The 21,335-nt window shown below is 50.5% G+C and overlaps 1 protein-coding gene across 1 annotated transcript in view; it reads left to right on the top strand.

Moving 5' to 3' along the window:
- Nucleotides 1-21,335, top strand: part of INTS15 (integrator complex subunit 15) — an 85,637-nt gene that overhangs the window by 56,120 nt on the left and 8,182 nt on the right. Inside the window, exon 7 of the mRNA XM_069210438.1 lies at nucleotides 5,805-5,844. Within this exon, the coding sequence (XP_069066539.1) occupies nucleotides 5,805-5,844 (40 nt within the window). The remainder of the gene's footprint in view (nucleotides 1-5,804; nucleotides 5,845-21,335) is intronic.

Genomic DNA, 21,335 nt, shown 5'->3' with positions numbered 1-21,335 from the left:
ACCAATTCAAGGTGTTGCCATTCGGAATAACAACTGCGCCAAGAGTTTTTACAAAATGCCTGGCAGTAGGAGCTGCGCATATCAGAAGGCAGCAAATACATGTGTTCCCCTACCTAGACGATTGGTTAATCAAAACCAACACACTAAGAACGGTGTTTACAACACACAAAGTACGTCATAGAAACCCTACACAAACTAGGTTTCTCAGTCAACTACACAAAGTCGCACCTTCAGCCGTGTCAAACACAGCAATACTTAGGGGCAACAATCGACACAGCAAAAGCGATTGCCACTCCAAGTCCACAAAGAGTACAAGCATTTCACAACATAATACAGGTCATGTATCCAAACCAAAGAATACAAGTCAAAATAGTAATGAAACTCCTAGGCATGATGTCTTCATGCATAGCCATTGTCCCAAACGCAAGATTACACATGCAGCCCTTACAACAGTGCCTAGCATCACAATGGTCACAAGCACAGGGTCACCTTCTAGATCTAGTGTTGATAGACCGCCAAACATGCACCTCGCTTTAATGGTGGAACAATATAAATTTAAACCAAGGGTGGCCTTTTCAAGACCCAGTGCCTCAATACGTAATAACTACAGATGCCTCCATGATAGGGTGGGGAGCACACCTCAATCAACACAGCATTCAGGGACAATGGGACTCTCGTCAAAAACAGTTTCACATAAATCACTTAGAACTATTGGCAGTATTTCTAGTGTTAAAAGCATTTCAACCAATAATAAGCCACAAACACATTCTTGTCAAAACAGACAACATGACAACAATGTATTACCTAAACAAACAGGGAGGAACACACTCAACACAGTTGTGTCTCCTGACACAGAAAATATGGCATTGGGCGATACACAACCACATTTGCCTAATAGCACAGTTCATTCCAGGGATACAGAATCAGTTCGCAGACCATCTCTCTCTGGATCACCAACAAATCCACGAATGGGAGATTCACCCCCAAGAACTACACACTTACTTCCAAAATTGGGGAACACCACAAATAGACCTGTTTGCAACAAAAGAAAACGCAAAATGCCAAAACTTCGCATCCAGGTACCCACAGGATCAGTCTCTGGGCAATGCGTTATGGATGAGTTGGTCAGGGATATTTGCATACGCTTTTCCCCCTCTCCCACTCATTCCATATCTAGTAAACAAGTTGAGTCAAAACAAACTCAAACTCATACTCGTAGCACCAACTTGGGCAAGACAACCTTGGTACACAACACTACTAGACCTCTCAGTAGTGCCTCATATCAAACTACCAAACAGACCAGATCTGTTAACTCAACACAATCAACAGATCAGACACCCCAATCCAGCATCGCTGAATCTAGCAATTTGGCTCCTGAAGTCTTAGAGTTCGGACATTTAGACCTTACACAAGAATGTATGGAAGTCCTAAAACAAGCTAGAAAACCAACCACTAGACATTGCTATGCAAATAAGTGGAAAAGGTTTGTTTATTATTGCCATAATAATCAAATTCAACCCTTACACGCATCTGCTAAAGACATCGTAAGCTACTTGCTACATTTGCAAAAGTCAAACCTAGCTTTTTCATCCATTAAGATACATCTTACTGCAATTTCAGCTTACCTGCAAATTACCCACTCATCTTCACTGTTTAGGATACCAGTCATAAAAGCCTTTATGGAAGGCCTAAAAAGAATTATACCACCAAGAACACCACCAGTTCCTTCATGGAACCTCAACATTGTCTTAACACGACTCATGGGGCCACCTTTTGAGCCCATGCACTCATGTGAAATGCAATATTTAACATGGAAAGTTGCATTTCTAATTGCCATCACATCTCTAAGAGTCAGTGAAATCCAAGCATTTACCATACAAGAACCATTTATTCAAATACACAAGCATAAAGTAGTTCTACGGACAAATCCAAAATTTTTACCAAAAGTCATATCACCGTTCCACTTGAATCAAACAGTAGAACTACCAGTGTTCTTCCCACAGCCAGATGCTGTAGCTGAGAGAGCACTACATACATTAGACATCAAAAGAGCGTTAATGTACTACATTGACAGAACAAAACAAATTCGGAAAACAAAACAATTATTTGTTGCTTTCCAAAAACCTCATTTAGGAAATCCAATTTCCAAACAAGGCATTGCTAGATGGATAGTTAAATGTATTCAAACCTGTTATCTCAAAGAAAAAAGAGAACTGCCTATTACATGGAGGGCACACTCAACTAGAAAGAAAGGTGCTACCATGGCCTTTCTAGGTAACATTCCAATGACTGAAATATTTAAGGCAGCCACATGGTCTACGCCTCCTACGTTTACCAAGCACTACTGCGTGGATGTTTTAACAGCACAACAAGCCACAGTAGGACAAGCAGTACTACGAACTTTGTTTCAAACAACTTCAACTCCTACAGGCTGAACCACCGCTTTTGGGGAGATAACTGCTTACTAGTCTATGCAAAGCATGTGTATCTGCAGCTACACATGCCATCGAACGGAAAATGTCACTTACCCAGTGTACATCTGTTCGTGGCATGAGACGCTGCAGATTCACATGCGCCCACCCGCCTCCCCGGGAGCCTGTAGCCGTTTCGAAGTTGATCTTGAACATTTGTAAATATATCACTTTAAACTACATTATGTACATACATGTTTACTCCATAGCATGGGCACTATTACTGTAATACACAACTCCTACCTCACCCTCTGCGGGGAAAACAATCTAAGATGGAGTCGACGCCCATGCGCAATGGAGCCGAAAGGGGAGGAGTCCCTCGATCTCGTGACTCGAAAGACTCTTCGAAGAAAAACAACTTGTAACACTCCGAGCCCAACACTAGATGGCGGGATGTGCAAAGCATGTGAATCTGCAGCGTCTCATGCCACGAACTGATGTACACTGGGTAAGTGACATTTTCCATATATATATATATATATATATATATATATATATATATATATATATATATATATATATATATATATATATATATATATATATTTTTTATTTTTTTTTAAATCCCTCGAGTAGTCTTCTGAAGACAAGATAGTTATCTGTAGATCTTATATTTGGGGGGTAATTAATTCCATAGCTTGGTCGCTTGAACAGAGAAGGATGTACCACCTATAGTCTTATTCTTGTATGGTGGTGTTTTAAGACTGGGTGCCAATGTTAAGCAGAGGCTTCTTTCTTGAATGTATTTGGTGATTTTATTCCTGATAAAAAATGTGGCCCTGTTCCATGTATTGCTTTGTGGGTGATACAAAGCAGCTTGAAGTTGGATCTTCTGGTAACCAATATAGTGCCTTCAAGGCAGGGGAGATGTGGGCTTGTGGCTTTAAATGTCATAGTAGTCTGGCAGTAGAGTTCTGAATGCGTTTTTTCATAGTAGATAGAGATGGTCCATGGTAGCGGCCATTGACGTAATCTAGTTTAGATAGTACAAGAGAGATAGTAGCCTGGACCTTGGTGTTGAAGCTAGAGGTGGGAAATATGAGTCACAGAGTTTGAGGTGAAGAAGCTTGATCGTACTAATTTGTCCACTTGGGAATCATTGTTAACTTGAAGTCCATGGTAATTCCAAGGTTTTTAACTCCCTTAGATACTTGAGGAGGTGGTACCAGATTGTCAGGCCAAGTGCACAGTGGGTCATAATTTTTCCATTCTCCACATGTAAGTATTTCTGTTTTGGAAGACTTCAGTTTGAGATGGCCCCAAGTCAGCCACTGATGTCTCTGAGGCAACTGAAGATTTGTGAGTTTCCAATGTCTTTTGGGCATTGCAATTTAAGGAGTATTTGTGTGTCACCTGCATAGTTGTAGCATGTGAGTTGGAATTCATTGATCAATTCTGGTAATGACATCACATAGATGATGAAAAGCATAGATGAGATGATTGATCTTTGAGGGACCCCTGCTTTTGTGAAGTAGGGTTTGGAAGAGAAAGGGGGAGAATAGATGACATTTGTTCTGTTTTGAAGGTAGAATGTGATCCAGTGGAGAGCAGTTCCCTCGATGCCAGCTTTGTGAAGTCTTTGAATTAGGGTGTCAGCGTCAACCGTGTCAAAGGCAGCTGAGAGGTCCAAGAGAAGTAGTGCAGCAACTCCATTGCGGTCGACTGTGTTTTCAAGATCATCCCAGATTACGGTGAGTGCAGATTCAGTGCCTCTTCCGGGTGGAATCCAGTTTGGTAGTCTGGAAATATGGAGTTATCGTCAATGAATTGTGGCATCTGGGTGAAAGCTGCTCTTTCTATCAGTTTGCCCAGGAAAGGTCAATTTGTAATCGGTCTGTAGTTGTTAGGGACCTGTGGGTCAAGGTTTGTTTTATTTAATAACTGGTGTATGTATGCCTTTTTCGAGGTCCTCAGGAAAGGTTCCCATAGTTAAAGAATTATTGATGATTCTTCTTACAGGTGTGGCAGCAAAAAATATTTATCCTTAGTTCTTTGCTAAAAAATGACTTCCATGCCTGAACTGAAGTGAAATGTTGCTTTCCATTGCTATCACCCCTCCCTGCATTCCTAAACCTTCACAGTCATTACTCTTTATTTATCTCACTTACTTAGATATCTCGTGTTAAATAAAGGAATCAACTGTACACATTTTCTGAACCCCCTCTGATACGCCAGTCTCACTTTGCATCAAAAGTCACTAGAATATCATCCGGTTTTTACATTCTCCATGTGCCTCCATGGACATCTACGGAACGTGTCCAACCACATAGGAAGCCCAATCTAATGATCAGGCCTCTTTTGAACTTGGTATGACTTCTTCGCTTTTGAGGTCATCTGTCAATTTGCATGCCAAAAATGGATATATTTCTAACTGTTAAAAGCAACAATCAACATAATTTGATAGAAATTAAAATCTATCCCTTCTAAATAATTAACCAGCCTCGTCATCCTAAATACCCTGTAGTAAATGTAAAAATTGTCGCTGAATCACCCATCCTCCACGAGGGTCAAAAGTAGTGCGAGCGCAGTCATCAGAACACAGTTCATTAAGTACAACTTCAACTAATTGTGGTTGTAATTATGTGCTAACCATGTATAAACTAATACAACACAATTTGGTAATGTTCACCCAAATTATTTTTGGCTATGAAGACAAAGGGAACTGATTTGATTCATGTAATATCTCCAGATCAACTGTTTTGAATAAATTGATGTGTAGCTTCTGACTGAACTCACTATAATAATATTGTTTAGGGAAAGGTATTTTAATGTATCTTGTATTTAATCTTGTTTTTCTAAAACTTGTTTCCTTGTTATACAAATAAAATACCCAAAAATATTGACATATAAGAAACAGTGAATTTAGGAATTATTTTGCTCTACTCACAGAAACCTTATGGATTGCTAAAAGCATATGTACTAGTTGGATTTCTGGAATTTTTGGGGATTGACTTACGCAATGCCATTTAGGTTAATTAAATTCAAACTGGGATAACCAAGGGGAATTATTAGATGTTGGTGATTTATTGATATATAGATCAGTTATACTTGAATTGTTGTTAAAACTGTGTCTTGGGTTGGATTGAATATTTCTCTGGGTGCAATCCTTTCCTCTCAGATAATTTTCAGTTAATAAGCAGTTAACATTCTGCCAGATATCCGCATCATACCATTATTATAGTGGCATTAAGTATTGTATTTATATTTTTTAATGATTCATACGCTGATGAGTTGCCGAATGAGTTTACTGAATCACACTACTGCATAAACTATTTCCCACATTATTTTTTGCACATATTCTAATTTCTTATGTTTGTTTTTTCTTTTTTTAAGATGATTTAAGAACAGTGTGCGCTAGACTTCCACACAATAAGTAAGTATTGCATGTAGTATTTATATAGCCCGTACGAGCCCTAAAAGGTTGACAAGCGTTTATCTGCATGGATTGCACTTTGCACCGTGTTTGAGTGTTTCTTTTACTGTTCCTTCGTTCAATAGAACAGTATCAAGCAGTATTTGTAAAGCTGTGTGACCTCGGAGTTCTAAATTAGTCTGAGGTTAAGCTGAAGAAAATCTATTTTAACATAGGTGTTTCCTAAGGTTCAAGTAATATAATAGTATGGAAACTTTTGCGAAGGAGGAGCATCAACTGTGGTTCTTAGTACTAACCTACTTCTCCCAAACAGCAGGATCAAGGTGTATTAGAAGCAGTTACATATAAGGTTGAACTGCTAGATTAACAGTGTATTGCACGCCAATATTGAGGTTTTTTTGACCAAGGCATCGCTATGATTCGGGAAGCAAAATACTTTGGTGTGTGATAAAATTGAGGTACATTGTTATAGCTCTTTGTTTGCATTCGCATGAGCTCCAAGTAATGTTTGAAGTACAGCTGAAGCAGGGATTGATTTAAGTCATTTATCTCCGGGAGCTAATTGGCTACTTGTAGTTTACCAGTACCCTGGAAGTATATCCCTGAAGCTCAGCCCAGCACATTACTTAATTCAGAGGGGTCTACTGTAATCTTATTGACAAATGCTGCTTTGCAGGAAAAAGACAATATTTTCTTTAACCTAAAATGGAAAGTGTATATGTGTTTTAAAAGCATGTATTTTAAGAGGAGATTTGTAGCTTTTAGTGTTTCCTTTGTGCCATTGAGCACTCACCCCTCAGATTATTTCATTAGCATTTTATTATGAGAATGTTTTTCCTGATATTGGTATTAGTAGCCCAGTCTTATGTTTAGGGGTGGTTGGTGTTCCACTGTAATAAACATCAAATTTGAAATATCGCCAAGCCAAAATTTTGTATCCAGAATAAAGACAATATGCCACAATATCATGAAGGTAAATGTATCAGGATATGCATAATTTTATTTACATTCTTAACACTTCATCTTGAAGATGAATGTCTTCAGTGTGTGTGTGTGTGTGTGTGTGTGTGTGTGTGTGTGAGAGAGAGAGAGAGAGAGAGAGAGACAACAGAGTGCTCGTGTGACGGAATCAGAACATCCCTTAGCCTGTGAAAAGCCCATTTAAAGGATTGAGTAATACGTGGAACTTTGATGTACAGTGTATAAAAATTCATGAATGAAATGTGAGTTTCTAATGCGCTGTGTTCATCAAATACAGTGCATGTCACTTTAAGAAAAAGAAGTGTTATGGCACCTTATACTCCTTAGATTGTCTTAAAACCGATTGATAAATAGTGTATGAAAATTTATGACTGGAATGTTAGCTTGTCATATGCGTTTTTTTTATGAATCCCTTCTTTCACAGTACATGTCATTTTGAGAAAAAGAAGTATTATGACATCGTATGTTTCTTAGACTGGTTGTTTCAAAATCCATTGTGTTTTTTGAGGGGAAGCACATGGCACTTTACGATGCAATATAGAATTGTGTAGCCGAGGGTAATGGATAGTTGGACGTTTAGTGGAGTACAGTTAGCAAGGATTTTTGATGAGGCTCTTGATGGCATTGATGAAAATGTTCGCTTGTCTTCTGCACTTTATTTGATAAACCCCTACTTTATAGAGACATGTTGTTTTATGACTGACATTTGTTTAGTAGAGTAGCAGCATATGTCCCCTTAGGAGGATTTTACAAGGAGTTGGGGGTTATTTCTGAATGCATTCTAAAAAAAATCTTGAATGGAGTGTGAAGCCCATAATTACGATCTGGCATGTGAATCACGACTACTTGATTTTTCATGTATTGTATCCATAAGTGTGAATGTTTTATGTTGTGCATTTTTGGATGGCAACATGTACCATTGCTCGGACACACAGTTTCAGTGTGTTTTTTGAAAATGCAGATGCTTCTTCCAAAAAGGAGGGTGTGAGAAAATGATTAAAAAATAAAATATTTTCTGTTTTAAAACATGAACGTTTAAAGTGCATATTTGTGTTTATGGAAAATGAGGTTTCTTTGTTCCACTTATTGTATGTATTAACTGGAATACATTTGTGAATAAAAATGGAGGACGGGATGGGTCAATTTAGTGATTGGGGGTTGGGATATGGAGCGTTTTAGTTATTGGGCCAATGAAACCGAGAAGGGACTGTGAAATAGAAGGGTTTCCATTATAAGTGACTGAGGCGCAGTTGAAGGTGTAATGCTGAAACCCGTTGGCTGTTAATTGTTTTTTTGTTTGGGAACAACTGAAAATATAGGCGGTGAAATATTTTTCACCTATATGGCTTTTTGAATCGACGTAATGTTATGAGAAAACCACAGATTGTGCCGCTGCGTCACTGCTTGACGAGAAGACTGTGTGGATATATATTTGGCCAAAGAAGTGTCGCACGTTTCGTCCCCAAACTTTGCCTTTCTCAAATACAGACGCCATTTTTTTACCCACTTTTAAAAGTGAACACAAACATCAAGTGAGTGCGTAACACAAACATAAGAGTCACTGCAAATTAATTTTAATACGGACTCACTTCTGAATGCCTTAGTGATCTAGATCAACATCACTCTAGCTACGACAATTTATATGGAAATCCGTTGATAAGTGTCATAAATATTTCAACATCAGGAGTACCCTAACAGCAAAAAACAAAACAAAAAAAAAAGAAAGCATGACAAGTATCTGTTTCGATGCAACATCAGTTCATCTTTAAAAAGCATTTCCACGCAGCCTGTTCAAGATCAGCGTTCATTACGATGAAATCGGGGCTGAGACATGATGTATTAATCCCAACTGTAAAAATACATCATCAAGGACGAGCAGATGGTAAAGCATATTAATGATGAAGAAAAATATTGAAAAAATAAAAAATCTGAAAATATGATAAATATGTATAGTTGATATGTAGAAAATAACACACCTGAGTGGGTAGTCATATGTGATTTCTTCATCTCCCCCATCCCCTTATTCAGGCGCCCTCTAAGGCATGATCTCTTAACATGCCAGGCCCCGCCATTCATGCACAACTAGTACGTGCCAATCATAGGGTCAATGACTCTTCTCTGATCAAGCGTCTAAACTTCCCAACCGTCAAATATATATATATATCTTCATGATATCTTATTAGTCAATATTCTGGACATACTTTGGCATCACTTAATATGGTGATATAGATATGAGTGGTCACTGCCAGTAATCCTGCAAATTATGTCCTCTATAATTATGGACAACTGTTACAGTAGTGATCAAATCAGAAATGATCATTAGTAGCTCAGGTCTCTTTTTATAGATTATAAATAGCGAATCGTTATTTGAAAGTTTGTAGACTCCTGATTTAAGTCCTACAGTGGCGATGGGCACATTTCAGTACTGAGGTGTAATGTGTATGATGTCTGTTCAACGTTCTTGACATTTCTTTTTTGCATTTTTATTTTTTGTATGCTTTATGTAACAACATTTCAGAAACAATCTTCATGCTACTAGGTGTACTAGAGCAACCTAAAAATGCAGAGGAACTTTTTTAACAGAGAACAGCATTTCAGGGAAGAAGATGAGAGACCACAGTTTCATGAATCTACCTAACTAGGGGCCAGATGTATCAAAGGGTTTTACCCATTCTGTGTCTATGGGAAAATGTGTTCTTACATATGGCCCTAGGTGCGAGTGGTTGTCCAGTAGTATTTGATGTCTAACTGAAAGTGGATGATGAAATAAGGAAAGTGGAGGGATTCGATGAAAGCAAGGTTATACACTTGATAAAGAAGGTGTGGAGATTATGGTTGGACCATGAAAGGTGTGTGTGAAGGATGCAAATAAATGCAGAGTGTAAAAGGGATAAAAGACATGGTCTAGGGTGGCAAGTGCTGGTGAGTAGTATTCATCTCAGGTTAACTTCTGGACTCATTTACAAACACGTCTTTCTATAGTAATTGGGGCCATCTTGTTCAGAAAGTCAACAAAAGGTAAACCTAGTTTCAGAAGATCTTGCATTTTCATTTGCAAGTTTATCTTGAACTCTGTGTATTTGGCAAACTCTGTTCCAATAACTGATGATTCTTAGTAATGACGTAGTAATAGTTGATCTTTAAGACTTGTGAGGATTCCCTTACTCTATAACAAGGACCTTGATCATGAGGTAGTTTAATTGTAATTCTCACCTTTACATATCTATTGGGATTGCAAGAGGATTTCAAACTCTCGTGGATTAATATTCCAGTCTTCTTTTTATCTGTCTGGGAGAAAGTTATTTCACTAAACAATTTTTTCCCTTTATAAGAGCCCTACGGGGAATGATACCACCATATATCTCAACACCCAAGGTGACATCATACAGAGAAACACTCTAGAAAGCTGATAGGTGGTGATTGTTAGTAATGCAAGACTGGGTATAGAGGACTGTTCTTTACTCCTCAGAATCTCCTGATGAGACTCAATGCACATAATTGGTTACTCTTGAGTTCAGACTGATTAAGAACTCGTGTTCTTAGTTTGCTGAAGATTGCTTGAGTTCTTTTCATGTGTCACATTAAGATTTCTAGACAACAGATTTGTTGCATAGGACCTTTTTAGATCCTGCCTGCGTGAGCACTTGTGTGCTAGTGTATGTGCTCTCACTTGCTAGAGATGTTATCTTATGTAAGGGGCATGATGCCCTTTGCTTACCGTTTGTGGGCTTCATTGTGTCTCATTTGCCGCTGCCTTCTTGCTTCGTATAACTCCCGCCCACCCCATCCCTGTTGCTTCTTATCCCCCCGTCCGCCCCATTGTCGCTTCTTATCCCCCTGTAAGCCCCACTCCTGTTGCTTCTTATCCCCCCGTCCGCCCCATTCCTGTTGGTACTTATCCCCCCATCCCTGTCGCTTCTTATCCCCCCATCCGCCCCATCCCTGTCGCTTCTTATCCGCCCCATCCCTGTCGCTTCTTATCCCCCCGTCCGCCCCATCCTTGTCGCTTCTTATCCCCCGTCCGCCCCATCCCTGTCACTTCTAATCCCCTGTCCGGTCCCTGTTGCTTCTTATCCCCCACCCGCCCGCCCCCTACCTGTTGCTTCTTATCCCCCTACCTGTTGCTTCTTATCACCCTACCTGTTGCTTCTTATCCCCCACCCGCCCGCCCCCTACCTGTTGCTTCTTATCCCCCACCCGCCCGCCCCCTACCTGTTGCTTCTTATCCCCCACCCGCCCGCCCCCTACCTGTTGCTTCTTATCCCCCACCCGCCCACCCCCTACCTGTTGCTTCTTATCCCCCACCCGCCCACCCCCTACCTGTTGCTTCTTATCCCCCACCCGCCCGCCCCCTACCTGTTGCTTCTTATCCCCCACCCGCCCGCCCCCTACCTGTTGCTTCTTATCCCCCACCCGCCCGCCCCCTACCTGTTGCTTCTTATCCCCCACCCACCCGCCCGCCCCCTACCTGTTGCTTCTTATCCCCAACCCGCCCGCCCCCTACCTGTTGCTTCTTATCCCCCACCCGCCCGCCCCCTACCTGTTGCTTCTTCTCCCCCACCCGCCCGCCCCGTACCTGTTGCTTCTCCTCCCCCACCCGCCCGCCCCGTACCTGTTGCTTCTTCTCCCCCACCCGCCCGCCCCGTACCTGTTGCTTCTTCTCCCCCACCCGCCCGCCCCGTACCTGTTGCTTCTTATCCCCCACCCGCCCCCTACCTGTTGCTTCTTATCACCCTACCTGTTGCTTCTTATCCCCCACCCGCCCGCCCGCCCCCTACCTGTTGCTTCTTATCCCCCACCCGCCCGCCCGCCCCCTACCTGTTGCTTCTTATCCCCCACCCGCCCGCCCCCTACCTGTTGCTTCTTATCCCCCACCCGCCCGCCCCCTACCTGTTGCTTCTTATCAACCTACCTGTTGCTTCTTATCCCCCACCCGCCCGCCCCGTACCTGTTGCTTCTTATCCCCCACCCGCCCGCCCCGTACCTGTTGCTTCTTATCCGCCACCCCGCCCGCCCCGTACCTGTTGCTTCTTATCCCCCACCCGCCCGCCCCGTACCTGTTGCTTCTTATCCCCCACCCGCCCGCCCCGTACCTGTTGCTTCTTATCCCCCACCCGCCCGCCCCGTACCTGTTGCTTCTTATCCCCCACCCGCCCGCCCCGTACCTGTTGCTTCTTATCCCCCACCCGCCCGCCCCGTACCTGTTGCTTCTTATCCCCCACCCGCCCGCCCCGTACCTGTTGCTTCTTATCCCCCACCCGCCCGCCCCGTACCTGTTGCTTCTTATCCCCCACCCGCCCGCCCCCTACCTGTTGCTTCTTATCCCCCACCCGCCCGCACCCTACCTGTTGCTTCTTATCCCCCACCCGCCCGCCCCCTACCTGTTGCTTCTTATCCCCCACCCGCCCGCCCCCTACCTGTTGCTTCTTATCCCCCACCCGCCCGCCCCCTACCTGTTGCTTCTTATCCCCCACCCGCCCGCCCCCTACCTGTTGCTTCTTATCCCCCACCCGCCCCCTACCTGTTGCTTCTTATCCCCCACCCGCCCGCCCCCTACCTGTTGCCTCTTATCCCCCACCCGCCCGCCCCCTACCTGTTGCTTCTTATCCCCCACCCGCCCGCCCCCTACCTGTTGCTTCTTATCCCCCACCCGCCCGCCCCCTACCTGTTGCTTCTTATCCCCCACCCGCCCGCCCCCTACCTGTTGCTTCTTATCCCCCACCCGCCCGCCCCCTACCTGTTGCTTCTTATCCCCCACCCGCCCGCCCCCTACCTGTTGCTTCTTATCCCCCACCCGCCCGCCCCCTACCTGTTGCTTCTTATCCCCCACCCGCCCGCCCCCTACCTGTTGCTTCTTATCCCCCACCCGCCCGCCCCCTACCTGTTGCTTCTTATCCCCCACCCGCCCGCACCGCCCCCTACCTGTTGCTTCTTATCCCCCACCCGCCCGCACCCTACCTGTTGCTTCTTATCCCCCACCCGCCCGCCCCCTACCTGTTGCTTCTTATCCCCCACCCGCCCGCCCCCTACCTGTTGCTTCTTATCCCCCACCCGCCCGCCCCCTACCTGTTGCTTCTTATCCCCCACCCGCCCGCCCCCTACCTGTTGCTTCTTATCCCCCACCCGCCCGCCCCCTACCTGTTGCTTCTTATCCCCCACCCGCCCACCCCGTACCTGTTGCTTCTTATCCCCCACCCGCCCACCCCGTACCTGTTGCTTCTTATCCCCCACCCGCCCACCCCGTACCTGTTGCTTCTTATCCCCCACCCGCCCACCCCGTACCTGTTGCTTCTTATCCCCCACCCGCCCACCCCGTACCTGTTGCTTCTTATCCCCCACCCACCCCGTACCTGTTGCTTCTTATCCCCCACCCACCCACCCCGTACCTGTTGCTTCTTATCCCCCACCCACCCACCCCGTACCTGTTGCTTCTTATCCCCCCACCCACCCGCCCCGTACTTGTTGCTTCTTATCCCCCCACCCACCCGTACCTGTTGCTTCTTATCCCCCACCCCGTCCCTGTTGCTTCTTATCCCCCACCCGTCCCTGTTGCTTCTTATCCCCCACCCGTCCCTGTTGCTTCTTATCCCCCACCCGTCCCTGTTGCATTTTTATCACGCTCGCCTGCCCCGTCCCTGTTGCTTTTTATCCCGCTCGCCTGCCCCGTCCCTGTTGCTTTTTATCCCGCTCGCCTGCCCCGTCCACCCTGGATTCATTTCCCCCCCACCCACCCAGGCCTGGATTAATTTCCCCCCCAAAGGCCTGGATTCTTTTCCCCCCCCACCCTGTCAGGCCTGGATTATTTTCCCAAAGGCCTGGATTCATTTCCCCACCCACCCACCCACCCAGGCCTGGATTCATTTCCCCACCCACCCACCCACCCAGGCCTGGATTCATTTCCCCATTCACCCACCCACCCAGGCATGGATTCATTTCCCCCCCACCCACCCAGGCCTGGATTCATTTCCCCCCCATCCACCCACCCAGGCCTGGATTCATTTCCCCCCCATCCACCCACCCAGGCCTGGATTCATTCCCCCCCCCCCCACCCAGGCCTGGATTCATCCCCCCCCCCCACCCCGGCCTGGATTCCTTTCAAGGCCTGGATTCCTTTCCCCTACCCACCCTGGCCTGGATTTCTTTCCCCCACCCCCATACCCACCCTGGCCTGGATTCATTTCCCCCCCCCCCATACCCACCCTGGCCTGGATTAATTCCCCCCCCATACCCACCAGGCCTGGATTCATTTCCACCCACCCAGGCCTGGATTCATTTCCCCCCCCCCAACCACCCACCCAGGCCTGGATTCATTTCCCCCCCCCCCAACCACCCACCCAGGCCTGGATTCATTCCCCCCCCCCCCACCCAGGCCTGGATTCATTCCCCCCCCCACCCAGGCCTGGATTCATTTCCCATTGGCCTGGATTCTTTCCCCCCACCCAGGCCTGGATTCATTCCCCCCGCCCCCCAAGGCCTGGATTCATTTGCCCCCCCCCACCCACCCAGGCCTGGATTCATTTTCCACCCACCCAGGCCTGGATTCATTTCCCCCCCACCCACCCACCCAGGCCTGGATTCATTTCCCCCTCACCCACCCACCCAGGCCTGGATTCATTTCCCCACCCACCCAGGCCTGGATTCATTTCCCCACCCACCCACCCAGGCCTGGATTCATTTCCCCTACCCACCCACCCAGGCCTGGATTCATTTCCCTCCCCATCCACCCACCCAGGCCTGGATTCATTTCCCCCATAGGCCTGGATTCATTTCCCACCCACCCCCCACCCACCCAGGCCTGGATTGATTTAGAGGCCTGGATTCATACCCCCACCCACCCACCCAGGCCTGGATTCATACCCCCACCCACCCACCCAGGCCTGGATTCATACCCCCACCCACCCACCCAGGCCTGGATTCATACCCCCACCCACCCACCCAGGCCTGGATTCATACCCCCACCCACCCACCCAGGCCTGGATTCATACCCCCACCCACCCACCCAGGCCTGGATTCATACCCCCACCCACCCACCCAGGCCTGGATTCATACCCCCACCCACCCACCCAGGCCTGGATTCATACCCCCATCCACCCACCCAGGCCTGGATTCATACCCCCACCCACCCAGGCCTGGATTCATACCCCCCCACCCAGGCCTGGATTCATTTCCCACCCAGGCCTGGATTCATTTTCCCCCAGGGGCCTGGATTCATTCCCCCCCCAACCCACCCACCCAGGCCTGGATTCATTTCCCCCCCCAACCCACCCACCCAGGCCTGGATTCATTTCCCCCATCACCCACTCACCCACCCAGGCCTGGATTCATTCCCCCCCCCCAAGGGCTGGATTCATTTTCCACCCCACCCACCCACCCAGGCCTGGATTCGTTTCCCCCCACCCACCCAGGCCTGGATTCGTTTCCCCCCACCCACCCAGGCCTGGATTTGTTTCCCCCCACCCAGGCCTGGATTTGTTTCCCCCCACCCAGGCCTAGATTTGTTTCCCCCCACCCACCCAACCCTATATTCCGTTTCCCCCCCACCCCATACACCTAGGCCTGAATTCCTTTCCCCCCAATGCCACCCACCCTCCCAGGCCTGGATTCCTTTCTCCCAACGCCACCCATCCAGGCCTGGATTCCTTTCCACCACCCACCCAGGCCTGGATTCCTTTAAGGGTTGGATTCCTAGTGGGCTGGATTCCTTTACCCAGGGCTGGATTGCTTTATGGGCTGGATTCCTCTTCCCCCCCCCCCCCACCCAGGGCTGGATTCCTCTCCCCCCCCCCCCCACCCAGGGCTGGATTCCTCTCCCCCCCCCCCCACCCAGGGCTGGATTCCTCTCCCCCCCCCCCCCACCCAGGGCTGGATTCCTCTCCCCCCCCCCCCCACCCAGGGCTGGATTCCTCTCCCCCCCCACCCACCCAGGGCTGGATTCCTTTCCCCCCAAGGGCTGGATTCCTTCCCCCACCCACCCACCCAGGGCTGGATTCCTTCCCCCACCCACCCACCCAGGGCTGGATTCCTTCCCCCCCCCACCCACCCAGGGCTGGATTCCTTCCCCCCCCCACCCACCCAGGGCTGGATTCCTTCCCCCCCCCACCCACCCAGGTCTGGATTCCTTTCCCCCCCCCACCCACCCAGGGCTGGATTCCTTCCCCCCCCCACCCACCCAGCCCAGGGCTGGATTCCTTCCCCCCCCACCCACCCAGGGCTGGATTCCTTCCCCCCCCCCTACCCACCCAGGGCTGGATTCCTTTCCTCTCCCCACCCACCCAGGGCTGGATTCCTTTCCCCTCCCCAACCACCCAGGGCTGGATTCCTTCCCCCCCCCCACCCACCCAGGGCTGGATTCCTCCCCCCCCCCACCCACCCAGGGCTGGATTCCTTCCCCCCCCACCCACCCAGGTCTGGATTCCTTTCCCCCCCCCCCACCCACCCAGGGCTGGATTCCTTCCCCCCCCACCCACCCACCCAGGGCTGGATTCCTTCCCCCCCCCACCCACCCAGCCCAGGGCTGGATTCCTTTCCCCCCCCCCACCCACCCAGGGCTGGATTCCTTCCCCTAAGGGCTGGATTCCTTCCCCCCCCCCCACACCCACCCAGGGCTAGATTCCTTTCCCCTCCCCACCCACCCAGGGCTGGATTCCTTCCCCCACCCCCCCATCCACCCAGGGCTGGATTCCTTCCCCTCCCCACCCACCCAGGGCTGGATTCCTTTCCCCTCCCCACCCACCCAGGGCTGGATTCCTTCCCCCCCCCCCCCCCCCCACCCACCCCGGGCTGGATTCCTCCCCCCCCTGCCCCCCCAGGGCTGGATTCCTTTCACCCCCCACCCACCCAGGGCTGGATTCCTTCCCCCCCCCACCCACCCAGGGCTGGATTCCTCCCCCCCCCCCACCCACCCAGGGCTGGATTCCTGCCCCCCCAAGAGCTGGATTCCTCCCCCCCCCACCCACCCCGGGCTGGATTCCTCCCCCCCCTGCCCCCCCAGGGCTGGATTCCTTTCACCCCCCACCCACCCAGGGCTGGATTCCTTTCACCCCCCACCCACCCAGGGCTGGGTTCCTTTCACCCCCCACCCACCCAGGGCTGGATTCCTTTCACCCCCCACCCACCCAGGGCTGGGTTCCTTTCACCCCCAACCCACCCAGGGCTGGGTTCCTTTCACCCCCCACCCACCCAGGGCTGGGTTCCTTTCACCCCCCCACCCACCCAGGGCTGGGTTCCTTTCACCACCCACCCAGGGCTGGGTTCCTTTCACCCCCCACCCACCCAGGGCTGGGTTCCTTTCCCCCACCCACCCAGGGCTGGATTCCTTCCCCCCCCCACCCACCCAGGGCTGGATTCCTCCCCCCCCCCCACCCACCCAGGGCTGGATTCCTGCCCCCCCAAGAGCTGGATTCCTCCCCCCCCCACCCACCCAGGGCTGGATTCCTCCCCCCCCTGCCCCCCCAGGGCTGGATTCCTTTCACCCCCCACCCACCCAGGGCTGGATTCCTTTCACCCCCCACCCACCCAGGGCTGGGTTCCTTTCACCCCCCACCCACCCAGGGCTGGATTCCTTTCACCCCCCCACCCACCCAGGGCTGGATTCCTTTCACCCCCAACCCACCCAGGGCTGGGTTCCTTTCACCCCCCACCCACCCAGGGCTGGGTTCCTTTCACCCCCCACCCACCCAGGGCTGGGTTCCTTTCACCCCCCACCCACCCAGGGCTGGGTTCCTTTCACCCCCCACCCACCCAGGGCTGGGTTCCTTTCACCCCCCACCCACCCAGGGCTGGGTTCCTTTCACCCCCCACCCACCCAGGGCTGGGTTCCTTTCACCCCCCACCCACCCAGGGCTGGGTTCCTTTCACCCCCCACCCACCCAGGGCTGGATTCCTTCCCCCCCCACCCACCCAGGGCTGGATTCCTCCCCCCCCCACCCACCCAGGGCTGGATTCCTCCCCCCCCCACCCACCCAGGGCTGGATTCCTCCCCCCCCCACCCACCCAGGGCTGGATTCCTTCCCCCACCCACCCAGGGCTGGATTCCTTCCCCCCCCCCCCACACCCACCCAGGGCTGGATTCCTTCCCCCCCCCCCCACCCACCCAGGGCTGGATTCCTTTCACCCCCCACCCACCCAGGGCTGGATTCCTTTCACCCCCCACCCACCCAGGGCTGGATTCCTTTCACCCCCCACCCACCCAGGGCTGGATTCCTTTCACCCCCCACCCACCCAGGGCTGGATTCCTTTCACCCCCCACCCACCCAGGGCTGGATTCCTTACCCCCCCCCACCCACCCAGGGCTGGATTCCTTACCCCCCCCCCCCCCCCACCCACCCAGGGCTGGATTCCTTCCCCCCCCCACCCACCCAGGGCTGGATTCCTTTCCCCCCCCACCCACCCACCCACCCAGGGCTGGATTCCTTTCCCCCCCCACCCACCCACCCAGGGCTGGATTCCTTTCCCCCCCCACCCACCCACCCAGGGCTGGATTCCTTTCCCCCCCACCCACCGACCCAGGGCTGGATTCCTTTCCCCCCACCCACTGACCCAGGGCTGGATTCCTTTCCCCCCAAGGGGCTGGATTCCTCTCCCCCCCCCAAGGGGCTGGATTCCTCTCCCCCCCCCCCCAAGGGGCTGGATTCCTCTCCCCCCCCCCAAGGGGCTGGATTCCTCTCCCCCCAAGGGCTGGATTTCTTGCCCCAAGAGGCTGGATTCCTTCCCCCACCCAGGCCTGGATTCCTTACCCCCACCTCACTCACCCAGACCTAGATTGCTTACCCCCAACCCACTCACCCAGACCTGGATTCCTTACCCCCACCCCACTCACCCAGACCTGGATTCCTTACCCCCAACCCACTCACCCAGACCTGGATTCCTTACCCCCAACCCACTCACCCAGACCTGGATTCCTTACCCCTCACCCCACCCACCCAGGCATGGATTCCTTAAACCCAGACCTGGATTCCTTACCCCCCACCCAGGCCTGGATTTCTTAAACACCTCCCACCACCCACCCAGGCCTGGATTCCCTACCACCCATGGCCTGGATTCCTTACCCCCACCCACCTAGACCTGGATTCCTTACCCCCCACATACCCAGGCCTGGATTCCTTACCACCCACATACCCAGGCCTGGATTCCTTACCCCACAAGCCTGGATTCCTTATCTCTCACCCAGGCCTGGATTCCTTACCCCCACCCACCCAGGCCTGGATTCCTTACCCCCCACCCACCCACCCAGGCCTGGATTCCTTACCCCCCACCCACCCACCCAGGCCTGGATTCCTTACCCCCACCCAGGCCTGGATTCCTTACCCCCACACCCCCACCCACCCAGGCCTGGATTCCTTACCCCCACACCCCCACCCACCCAGGCCTGGATTCCTTTCCCCCCACCCACCCAGGCCTGGATTTCTTTCGCTTGGCCTGGTTTCCTTTCCCCCCACCCACCCAGGCCCACCCACCCAGGCCTGGATTCCTTTCCCCCCGGCCTGGATTCCTTTCCCCCCGGCCTGGATTCCTTTCCCCCCGGCCTGGATTCCTTTCCCCCCGGCCTGGATTCCTTTCCCCCCGGCCTGGATTCCTTTCCCCCCGGCCTGGATTCCTTTCCCCCCGGCCTGGTTTCCTTTCCAAAGGCCTGGATTCCTTTCCAAAGGCCTGGATTCCTTTCCCCCACCCACCCAGGCCTGGATTCCTTTCCCCCACCCACCCAGGCCTGGATTCCTTTCCCCCACCCACCCACCCTCCCTCCCAGGCCTGGATTCCTTTCCCCCACCCACCCTCCCAGGCCTGGATTCCATTACACCCACCCCCACCCAGGACTGGATTCCTTTACACCCCCTCCCCCACCCAGGACTGGATTCCTTTACACCCCCTCCTCCACCCGGGACTGGATTCCTTTACACCCACCCAGGCCTGGATTCCTTTACACCCACCCAGGCCTGGATTCCTTTACACCCACCCAGGCCTGGATTCCTTTACACCCACCCAGGCCTGGATTCCTTTACACCCACCCAGGCCTGGATTCCTTTACACCCACCCAGGCCTGGATTCCTTTACACCCACCCAGGACTGGATTCCTTTACATCCACCCAGGTCTGGATTCCTTTACATCCACCTAGGTCTGGATTGCTTTACACCCACCAACCTTGGCCTGGTATCATCTCACCCCCCCCCCCCCCCCCCCCCAACCCTGACCTGGTTTCATCTTCCCAGTCTTGGTTTAATCTTTCCATTGACTTGGTTTCATCTTCCCACCCACTCTGACCTGGTTTTATCTTCCTCACCCACCCACACACTCTGACCTGGTTTTATCTTCCCCTCAAACACACACCCACCCTGACTTGGTTACATCTTCCCCCACCCACCCTGAACTGGTTTTTACCTTCCAACCACAAACCCACCCACCCTGACCTGGTTTCATCACCCAAGACCTGGTTTCCTCTTCCTCGCCACCCAGACCTGGTTTCATCTCCCCACCCACCCTGACACTGTTTCATCTGGCGACCTTGTGTTGTCTGAAATGACCATCTGCCATGAACCTGTTTCATCTTCGCCCCCTCCCCCATTCAGGCACAAAGAAAGAAATGCTATGACGCAACCAGCTCTAGCTGCTTTAATACTGCTTTTTTTTATCCTCCTGCTCCCCACCACCTGCCACCCTGTTCACCACCCCATCTGATTGCTAAAGCCAAAAGCTCATCCATAGGCTAGAGCTACAGGTTTTGCCAATGCTGGTGTTTTTCTATGGTTATGTATATACAGGACACACACCACTGTTCCTCATCCGTTGGTGCTTCTGCTATATACATCCTTCTTTTGGATTTATGTTTTTTCCCTTGCACCTGGAACTTTCTCTTCTCAAATTGGTTTTGTTACTCTGTGTTGTGCCAATCTTAACTGTGGTAGCCAACAGGGCAGATGGTGTGTGCTTGCAATACGAGGTGGGAGCAACGTATTGCTAGTAGTACCTTGAGGACGGAGAATATTTGGCTTTGTTAATTGAGACGGGCAGGAAATAATATGCATAACCCATTGAATATGTGAGGACAGAGACCTAGGATGGGTGTTTCTTATTGTTTCGGATAATTGTTGGTTCAGTGGTCTGTCTGGTTAGTTTCAATCTCCTGTGAAGAGAGCTAGTCAACTAGAGTTTCTTAACGTTGCAACATATAATCCTACATCTTCAAGTATAAATCAGTCCATATCTGATGTTTGCATTTCTATTGAGGTGTCACTGACTGCATTCTCATCAATATGGAACTTTATACAAAAGGCTTTTTTGAGATCTTGGAGCAATTAGTGGTTATTTGGCATTAAAAATAGTGTGTGTACTGTTGTTATCTACTGGTGTCCCATGGCACCTAATTTTGTTTGGAATCAATTTGGAAAACCATGTTACACCAAGAGACAGCAAATTCAAGTAGCTGAAACTTATTTTTGGCAGTTGCAGGGGTTAGAAACTCAGATGCAGCATGCCAGAAAATAACACAAAAAGCGCAATGTCCAAACTTTGCTGT

This window comes from Pleurodeles waltl, chromosome 10 (genome assembly GCF_031143425.1).
Source record: "Pleurodeles waltl isolate 20211129_DDA chromosome 10, aPleWal1.hap1.20221129, whole genome shotgun sequence".
Taxonomy (NCBI): domain Eukaryota; kingdom Metazoa; phylum Chordata; class Amphibia; order Caudata; family Salamandridae; genus Pleurodeles; species Pleurodeles waltl.
This window is presented reverse-complemented; position numbering and strand designations above follow the sequence as displayed.